Below are 10,878 nucleotides of genomic sequence, written 5' to 3' on the forward strand. Positions count from 1 at the left end.
TCTCTTGCTTGTTTTTCAGCCTTGAGACAAGGACGATAAGGTTAATTCGTATTTATCAAGAGTGCTATTATGCTCATCCATAGTTCTATTCTCACCCGACTTATATTCCTAAAATATCCCTAACAGTTTTTAAGCTCTAAATAAAAATAAATAAATAATGATTGAATCTTGAAGATTTAAGAAAATGAAACAGCCACGAACATCCCTCCCAACCCATCTGAAAGCAACCATAATTAGGCACCAAATATGATGGTGACGGCTCCTTTTATACTTGCCGCTGGAAAAGTACTTTCCTTTCGTTTTCTTCTCCTTTCTCTGTTCCTCTCTTTTTCTTTCTTTCTCCCCTTACCAAATTTGAATCTAAGATTCATATTCATAGTTATTTTCAAATTCCAATTCAGAACTAAGGGTTGAATATAGGGAAAAAACCAGAGATATAATTTGGGGTGGGTGGGGTGGACGGAAGAGAGAGAAATGGAGGGAGGCGAAAAAGTTAGAAAGAGTGATGGATGAATAGACAACATGGGGAGGTTTGATTAGTATCTTAGTTCTAGTTTTTTTAATTTTTTTTTACTTTTTTTATTTCACTACAAAGAATATATAAGAGGATTAAGTTTTAACATAGCTTTTGAATTCATTTTACATAAAGTTAAATTTGGTATTCAAATTTTTATTAAAAAGTGAGTGGAAAGATAAAACTATGAAGTGTGCATAGCAGCACTCTTAGTTAAAACCATAACATAATCAAGAGCAGTAAGCACCATAAACACAAGTACCCCTCAATCCTAGTTAATAGAAACACACCAAATTAATCACTTTAAATTCTTAGAGGGTCCAAGAGAAAGATGGAAAAGAAACTTCAATCCTCAATTGCGATTAGTAGCGTGCATGATTCTGTCATATTTTTTTTGTTTTTTTTTTACAAGTGGTAACGTTAGTGGATTACATTGTTAAATATTAAAAAGAGAAAAATTGATGAGGATCGAACCTGCACAAAGACGCATAGACATTATAACATTTCGTCAGGAATAACAAGCATTTGTGAATGTGATGGATTAGTTGTCTTATTAGGCTTACTCAAGATAAGGCTCATTCATTGATGATGTTATGTTTGGTCCCCATATTTAATCCGTTGTCCAAATAAATCTATTTCTAAATGATTGATTGATGACCATGTCAAAAGAAAGAATATATTCCAAACTACATGCTTGCTTTGTAAGTTATAAAAGAATCTATTAAATCATACAAATTACTATATATAACACTATATATAACACATGAGGTTTTGCTGAGCTAGCGTGTGATTAAGTTAAAAATAATATTGGTGTCGAATCATAAGATTTGACAAATCTTTTGCTTTTCTACCTAAAAAGTGGGAACCACAAATCTTAGCTTTTCTCTATATATTTAGTGACCCTTTGCTCTACAAACTCATCAAGCTTTCAAATGGAAGGCAATCTTACTCGCTTTGTACTATTATTGGCTCTGCTTACTCTCCAATTATGCAGTGCTGATGCATCTCCTAGCAGATCCAACACTCAGTACATAAGAACATCGTGCAGCGTCACAACCTATCCGAGGCTGTGCTACAACTCGCTATCCATCTACGCAGGAAAAATCAAGACCAACCCGGAAGCACTAGCACACACTGCTCTTAACGTGACCATTGCTGCTACCCAAGAAACATCTGTGATCATGAGAAGGTTGTTGAAAATCCACGGCTTGAAACCCATAGAGGCTGCAGCAGCGCTTGACTGCGTGGAGGAGATTGGTGACGCTGTTGGCGAGCTCCAAAACTCGATAGATGAATTGAGTCATGTGGTTAGGGGATCAAATTTCTGGCTTCAAATGAGTGATATCCAAACATGGGTTAGTGCTGCATTGACAGATGAGGACACCTGCATGGATGGATTTGATGAACATAATATGAGTGGAAGGGTGGAGAATCTTGTCCGTAGGTACATAGTGAATGTTGCGCATCTTACTAGCAATGCTTTGGCGCTAATCAACAGCTACGCCTCGGCCTCGACTGAAGCGTTGTTGCCGTAGATTCTGTTTTGTTCTCAGGAAAGGAATGGCGGAAACGGGTCACTTGGTACTCAAGAAAGAAAGAAATATCTGAATATTTGGTATCTGAGAAATTGCTTTTAGTTCGTGTGCGTGTGAGCGAGTGTTACAGTAAAGAAGAAAAACTCTTTTTTTTTTTTTTCTTATGGTTGGGGTATGGAATATGGAAATGTAAATAGGCAGATAAATACTGCACCTAGATGAATATCAAGCTGTATTTATATAATCAAGAACATGAATTCCTTTGTTCTGCAAAAGGAAATAGTAATTCCTCCTTTGATAACCATTTCGTTTTTTTTGTTTTGGTTTTAAGGTCTTGTGCTTTAAATATGCGGATGCATATGGAGAGAAGGATGGATCAAGAAGGGTGGTGAGTCTTGAGACTAAAAACAAATTAAAATAGTTTTTCGTTTTTCGCTTTTAGTTTCCAATTTAGGGTATCCTTCCTTATAAATTTCTTCAACATTTCTCCCACAATCCTTCAACCCTTCTCCTAAATCCCTCATTTTCTTGTATGTATCTACCTTCTATCTCTAACACAAAAATAAAAAAACTAAGAACCAAATGGTAATCAAACGGGTGCTAAATTGTCAGATTAACAATAAACAAGAACACATGGGGTGGACCAACCAAAAACAAAAAACCAATTCATCATAATCCTCATACATCAACAAATGCACCAACATTTACCATAATAAAAGCAGAATTAGTAAATTAACATGCTATCAGTAAGAAATTAAACAGCATCACATAACATAAATAGATAATTCATCAAATAATTAGCATATAATAGCCTTTGAAATTAAACCAAATTTATAAAATTTGGAAATGAAACGTATTTACATGGAATTTAAATTTAGGAATTGGAGGTCCCAAATTGCAAGTTTTTTTTTTTTTTTTTTTTTCACGCGGAAATTCTCAATTTCTATATTATAAATCGAAATAAGGAAATTAGTGCATGTCAATTCATAAATTCTGACTTTTGTCAAAATTCCTCGTTTATATCTCTCATCCAACCATAGTGTTACACAAACTTTTCTTTTCTTTTGGCAACATTTAGAAGTTTATGGAAAGAGGTTAATTGAGAGAAATTTTTAGTTGGAGAGGTATATATTTTTTATCTTAATTGAGGAGATAAATTGTTTCAATTGACTGATGCTAGAAAATATCTAAAATACATATTAATACAGTTCTAATTGTCAATAAAAACAAGGAAATTATCAGTATACCCTTTTATACTAATTGAAAGAAAATATTATAAAGGGAAAAAAGTGGGAATTAAAGTAATTCCACACAAATAGGCCTAGCAAACGGGTTGTGTTACCATGTTTCCTGTCGTTTTCGTGTAACACCTGTTACCTTAACAGGTTATGTCGTATTACACCCGTTATCTTAACGGGTCCTTAACAAGTCGAGTCACTTTACCCAACTGATAAAATGACCCAACCCGTTATGACCCGTTAAGAAAAAAATATATATATATTTTTAAATTTGCACATACCACATTGTCACATAAATATTACTTCATAACATAAAAACACATTTGTCGTTAAGTACTACATCTTTTACACTCCAAAATAAGAGCCTAATAAAAAAGCACCAATACACTACTAGTCTACTACAAAATATCAAATGTGCAAGGATATGCAAAATGAAGGAGTTTTTCTTTTCAAGATTGTGAAGCCTTTCTCAGGAGTTAAAACCTTGTCAATGAAACTCGTAACTCGCATATTATTCTTTCTACAAAATTCTTCAATTTTCATCGATCATTGATAGGAGCATATTTATGCGATTTTGTTATCTTATTTCTTTGCATTTACTTAGTTAATTTCCATTTATTATAGTGATTTAGTTTATTTTCGTATTATTATAGGTTCATTTGGTGAAGATGACAATAAATGGCCAAAAGGAGCAATTTGGAGCAATTTTGGACTTGGATTGGATAGCATGTGAATGGAGCATAATGGATGGACGTTTTCAGTGTTTAAATGATGCTAAAAATGTGCTACAAATCTGGAAGAATTAGATTAAGGCTTGGAAGATAAGGAATCAGCTGAAAACAAGGAGATCTTATCCAACCTTATCTTATCTTATCCCATATTATCCAAACATTATCCTATTTAATCCAACATTATCTAAACTCATCTCCAGCTACAATAGGAGTCCTTATCCTATTCTATGTCCTTCCCATCTGAATTTAGGAGTCCTTATCATGTTTTACAATGCATATCTGATTCTAGAAGTCCTGAAAGCATGCAAATAACCTAATCCTTCTTTTCTTAGAATTGTGATGTGCCCTATCCTTGTCCTCCAAGGATTGGTGCCGTGAACCCTACCCTATAAATACACACTTTGTGCCGCATTCTTCAGAGGAGATATAGAGAGTTTTTAGAGAGAATTTTAGAGAGAAAAATACAAAGAGTGCCACAGCTTTGCAAGGAAGGAAGGAGAAGAAGAAGCTTAGAGTCGTGCCTGCCATCCAAGGCCATTGGAGTGCTGGAGCGTTCTAGGTGTATTCTATCCTTAGTTTTAGTCCAATGTTTGTTTTAATTTGGTTTCAGTTATGATAGACATGTGGAACTAATTTCGTTTTAGCTAGAGATGAATTCAAAGCCATGAACGTATATGTGATATGAATTGATTACATCCAGTTATTGTTTTTTAAAACATGAATGCGATTTACTTATCTGTTTGATTGATAACTTATTCTTGTATGTTGATTAAGGATGCATACATAGTTTGCATGCATGAATTTGATGCTAAAATATAAGGGAGTTTCACCTAATAGTTATGAACTTATATTTACAAGTAGTGGAGGTTGCTAGTCACAATGGCGTTAAGTAAATTCCTAGCAGGAGTATCATACAGTTCATAGTTACGAATGCCATGCCAATGCTTATGATTTTCACAGAACTTAATGATCTTTGATATGTATCTCTATTATGCAGTTCATATAAGGAACTTGATAAGAATAATTTTGTTGCGTCGTTGAGTCCAATTCAATGACTTTAGGAAAATCTGATGGTTAATTTGTACAGTTCACGGTTAACTTGGGGCATTGTCATTCATGGTTTATAGGAAAAATAACTGGAAGTCAATTTGTGTTGCATATGTGTCATGTGTGGAGAGGGACCCTCTAGCTAGCCTTCCGCCCTTTAATTCACCCAATTTTGTGTAACCTTTAGTTTGTTTCTACAACTTATTAGTTTTAACTTAATTTTTGTCCAAACAAACCCCCCTTTCATGGTTTGAGTCAATTTAGTTTGATTTTCGTCCAAATCACCCCTTAGTGCTTGTTTTGAGTTATTTGAGTTAGTTTAGTTTGTTTTGTCAGTTTAAGTTTAGTTTTCTGTTTTTGAGTCTAGTTTAATGATTTAGAGTTTAATTTGTGTAGATTAGCAGCCCTCCGAATCCCCGGCCTAGAATGATCCCTACTTTCACATACTACAACTATCAGAAAATTCGAAAATTTTGAAAAAAAAATTTAGAAAAAGCTTGAGAAAACACCAAAAAGAGTCATTTTTTATGCTTGTTTGTGTCTAAGGGTACCTTCCAACACAATGATGAGGATTTGGTTTTTAATTGCATGACCGTTAAAGAAAGTTACAAACATGGGTGGAAGTTTGATATTTGGTTTATGCTTAGTTGTAGTTGTGATTTACAAATTCACATGTAATCAAAAAGAGAAAAAAAATCAGTTTTTTTAACATGCTTGAAGGAAGAAACTCAAATTAACGCTACAACCCTGAGAGACTTGAGCCTATACTTTATTTGGAGAGTTATTAATCTGTGATGTTTTTGTTATCTAAAGTCGTTGCATGATCTCATTATTTCTTTGCTTGGTTGCTACTTAGAATGCGTTTTCATCATTTTAGTTCCAAATACTAGAACTCATGCCTGTTTCATTCAAAGCATAAAATTGAGTGCATAACAAATAACAAGATGAAGTTGTTTAGTTAAACCAGAGCCAAAAAACCTTATCCCCTGCATATGTATTGTAGGTTTAACCCCTTCGAGCCTTAGTTAGCCTATTTTCTTTGTTAGCCACATTATCCTTACCTAGCCTAGAATAGGACTATCCATACCCTTATTCTTAAAGGATAGTGGAGCATGACTTAGAGGGAATTCCTTTTGATCTACAATTTGCTGAAAAACAAGTGTGGGGGAAGGTTTTTCGTTGGAAATCTATGAGGATGTACGTTTTGTGTGCCAAAGAGAAAGGGCACGAAAGAAAGAAAGAAAGAAAAAACATGGAAAAAGAAAGAAAAAGAAGAACAAGTTCAGAAAATAAAGGAATAGAGTTGAGAAATAAGTGAGAATGAACTCACAAGTATTGGTTCTTGAAGAAATGGTCCAAAAGTTTGAATCCGACCCTAAGTGTTGTGTGAATCTCCCATGGGTGTTTAAAGTTGATTTTTGCAATTAAAAGTTGAATTCTAAGTGTTGATTTCATTACTTTGCTTACTATCACTTTAAGAACCTCTGTTTATCCTTAACATTTCTTTGTCAGCCAATACCTTAACCCCGTTACAACCCTTAGACTTCTATCTTGATTGTTATGTGTTTCAATATGTGGAGTTTGAAATTGGTATGAGCATATGGGATCCCTGGTTCTCGCTTCTAAGTAGTGGCATTCCATTCATGAGATCATATACATGTTTGTATTAATAATTCCAGAAAGTGTCTTCTTTGATATAACATATGTGAGTGCTAGTCTACATGTTTACATCAATCTTCTCACATATATTTAGTATAGGGAGTGTAGTCAGAAAATCTGTGTGAAAATAGAGAGTATATCCGGTGAGGAATTGAGTGAATTCTCTAAGGCATGTTACTACATTCAAAATATTGTTTTAATTGATTAAATGCGAGCTAGTGAGTGGTGACTACGGTTACGTATAAGCTCGAGGATAAGGATGGCTAAAATCTATGTGGGTAGTGATTTTAACATGTCATGTTTCATTGGAAATTTCTGAGGCAATTGTTTGATGGTCTAAGTTTTATTTTGTTTTCTTTGTTTTGCTCGGGGGCTAGCAAAAGCTAAGTGTGGGGGAATTTTAGACCTGGCAATTTCTGACACGACCCGATAACCCGACACGACACGACACGAAATTAACAGGTGTTTGGGTCGACACGATAACGAATCGGGTCTTATCGGGTAACCCGATAAGCACCTGTTAAGATAACGGGTTGGGTCGGGTATACACGTGGGTAAACACGATACACGATAAGCAGAATATTATTTTTATAATTTTATAACCCTCAAAAAATACTGTAATAATTATATACATTAATTTTACAATTTTATACCCCTAAAAATTATAATAAATATATATATATATTAAATTAACTATAAAATTTATAATAATTATAATAATTATATATACTATAATAATTATACCCCCAAAATATTAAGTCTATCTATACTAATTATATATATATATATATATATATTAAATTTTATAAAAACTATAATAATTATTAATTAATAATTTAATATGCATGATCATGCATTGCATATTTGCATGATTTTGCATCCATTGAAATTTGATGCGTCAGGACTCATATGTGATTTGTTTCCATTCTCAAATTTCAATAATCAATTTCTTGCCATTGCCATTTGCCAACTTGCCGCCCTTTTTGAAAAAAAAAATGGAGGGAAAATGAAAATGTTAAGAAAAGTTGAAAATAAAACAAAAAAGTGAGAGAATTCAATTAGGGAAAGATGTTGGAGGGAAAAGTGAAAATGATAAGAAAAAGTTGAAAAGGAAACAAAAAAGAGAGGGAAAAATGAAAATTAATAGAAGTGGTGAATCTAAGTATAAATAAACTCTAAGTGTTAGTCAATCTATCGTTTTACGAATTCTCCAAAACTAATTTCAACGATCCAAACCGTCAAAATTGTTTGTATATGCTTAGAGATCACATCAGCAAAAAATCACAAAAAAAAAACATTCAGAGATCAAGTAAACGGGACAAAGCTTTTCAACGGTTCTAAATGAAAAATCACGATTTAACGGTTATTTTAACTCCGATTTTGATGATTTTTTATAACTACACTCCTTGACCCTATATGAATACAATGAATGAATTCGATATTCAATTTAAAATATTTACACAAGTGGATACCACAAAATCTTATGTTATACTTAATAAAAGTATAAATAAACTCTAAATGTTAGTCAATCTATCGTTTTACGAATTCTCCAAAACTAATTTCAACGATCCAAACCGTCAAAATTGTTTGTATATGCTTGGAGATCACATCAGCAAAAAATCACAAAAAAAAAAACATTCAGAGATCAAGTAACGGGACAAAGCTTTTCAACGGTTATAAACGAAAAATCACGATTTAACGGTTATTTTAACTCCGATTTTGATGATTTTTTATAACTACACTCCTTGACTCTATATGAATACAATGAATGAATTCGATCTTCAATTTAAAATATTTACACAAGTGGATACCACAAAATCTTATGTTATACTTAATAAAAGTATAAATAAACTCTAAGTGTTAGTCAATCTATCGTTTTACGAATTCTCCAAAACTAATTTCAACGATCCAAACCGTCAAAATTGTTTGTATATGCTTGGAGATCACATCAGCAAAAAATCACAAAAAAAAAAACATTCAGAGATCAAGTAACGGGACAAAGCTTTTCAACGGTTATAAACGAAAAATCACGATTTAACGGTTATTTTAACTCCGATTTTGATGATTTTTTATAACTACACTCCTTGACCCTATATGAATACAATGAATGAATTCGATCTTCAATTTAAAATATTTACACAAGTGGATACCACAAAATCTTATGTTATACTTAATAAAAGTATAAATAAACTCTAAGCGTTAGTCAATCTATCGTTTTACGAATTCTCCAAAACTAATTTCAACGATCCAAACCGTCAAAATTGTTTGTATATGCTTGGAGATCACATCAGCAAAAAATCACAAAAAAAAAAACATTCAGAGATCAAGTAACGGGACAAAGCTTTTCAACGGTTATAAACGAAAAATCACGATTTAACGGTTATTTTAACTCCGATTTTGATGATTTTTTATAACTACACTCCTTGACCCTATATGAATACAATGAATGAATTCGATCTTCAATTTAAAATATTTACACAAGTGGATACCACAAAATCTTATGTTATACTTAATAAAAGTATAAATAAACTCTAAGTGTTAGTCAATCTATCGTTTTAAATAAACTCTAAATGTTAGTCAATCTATCGTTTTACGAATTCTCCAAAACTAATTTCAACGATCCAAACCGTCAAAATTGTTTGTATATGCTTGGAGATCACATCAGCAAAAAATCACAAAAAAAAAACATTCAGAGATCAAGTAACGGGACAAAGCTTTTCAACGGTTATAAACGAAAAATCACGATTTAACGGTTATTTTAACTCCAATTTTGATGATTTTTTATAACTACACTCCTTGACCCTATATGAATACAATGAATGAATTCGATGTTCAATTTAAAATATTTACACAAGTGGATACCACAAAATCTTATGTTATACTTAATAAAAGTATAAATAAACTCTAAGTGTTAGTCAATCTTAAAAACAAAAACTCTTTATCCTTGCACATTTAATATTTGTAATAGATTAGTAGTGTATGTATTATGTTTTTTATTAGGCTTTCATTTTCGAGTGTAGATATAGTACTTGAACGAGAAATGTTTTAATGTTTTCAAGTAATATTTATGTCGCAATGTGTGGTATGTGCAAATTTTAAAAAAAATATATTTTTTTCTTAACGGGTCATAACGGGTCATAACGGGTCGGGTCACTTTACCCGTTGGGTAAAGTGACACGACCTGTTAAGGACTCGTTAAGATAACGGGTGTGACACGACACGACCCGTTAAGATAACAGGTGTTACATGAAAACGACACGAACATGACAGACACGACCCGTTTGCCAGGTCTAGGGAATTTGATAGGAGCATATTTATGCGACTTTGTTATCATATTTCTTTGCATTTACTTAGTTAATTTCCATTTATTATAGTGATTTAGTTTATTTTCGTATTATTATAGGTTCATTTGGTGAAGATGACAATAAATGGCCAAAAGGAGCAATTTGGAGCAATTTTGGACTTGGATTGGATAGCATGTGAATGGAGCATAATGGATGGACGTTTTTGGTGTTTAATTGATGCTAAAAATGTGCTACAAATCTGGAAGAATTAGATTAAGGCTTGGAAGATAAGGAATCAGCTAAAAATAAGGAGGTCTTATCCAATCTTATCTTATCTTATCCCATATTATCCAAACATTATCTTATTGAATCCAACATTATCTAAACTCATCTCCAACTGCAATAAGAGTCCTTATCCTATTCTAACTCCTTCCCATCTGAATTTAGGAGTCCTTATCATGTTTTACAATGCATATCTAATTCTAGAAGTCCTAAAATCATGCAAATAACCTAATCTTTCTTCTCTTAGAATTGTGCCGTGCCTTATCCCTGTCCTCCAAGGATTGGTGCCGTGAACCCTACCTTATAAATACACACTTTGTGCTGCAATCTTCAGGGGAGATATAGAGAGTTTTTAGAGAGAAAAATACAAAGAGTGACGCAGCTTTGCAAGGAAGGAAGGAGAAGAAGAAGCTTGGAGCCGTGCCTACCATCCAAGGCCATTGGAGTGCTGGAGAGTTTCTAGGTGTATTCTATCCTTAGTTTTAGTCCAATGTTTGTTTTAATTTGGTTTTCAGTTATGGTAGACATGTGAAACTAATTTCGTTTTAGCTAGAGGTGAATTCAAAGCCATGAACATATATGTGATAT

General features: G+C 32.9%; 1 protein-coding gene across 1 annotated transcript; it reads left to right on the plus strand.

Annotated features, from left to right (window-relative positions):
* The first annotated feature begins 1,355 nt into the window (after positions 1 to 1,355).
* Positions 1,356 to 2,182, plus strand: LOC125470947 (21 kDa protein-like). Its single transcript, XM_048570787.1, has one exon. The coding sequence runs from the start codon at positions 1,447 to 1,449 to the stop codon at positions 2,047 to 2,049; it is 603 nt and encodes a 200-aa protein (XP_048426744.1). The 5' UTR covers positions 1,356 to 1,446; the 3' UTR covers positions 2,050 to 2,182.
* Positions 2,183 to 10,878: the final 8,696 nt, after the last annotated feature.

The sequence above is a fragment of a genome, unplaced genomic scaffold (genome assembly GCF_019419815.1).
Source record: "Pyrus x bretschneideri cultivar Hongxiangsu unplaced genomic scaffold, Pyrus_bretschneideri_v1 Contig103, whole genome shotgun sequence".
NCBI classification, from domain to species: Eukaryota; Viridiplantae; Streptophyta; class Magnoliopsida; order Rosales; family Rosaceae; genus Pyrus; species Pyrus x bretschneideri.

Excerpts from the sequence above, each read along its gene's own strand:
- LOC125470947 (XM_048570787.1), top strand. The coding sequence starts at position 1,447 with ATGGAAGGCAATCTTACTCGCTTTGTACTATTATTGGCTCTGCTTACT.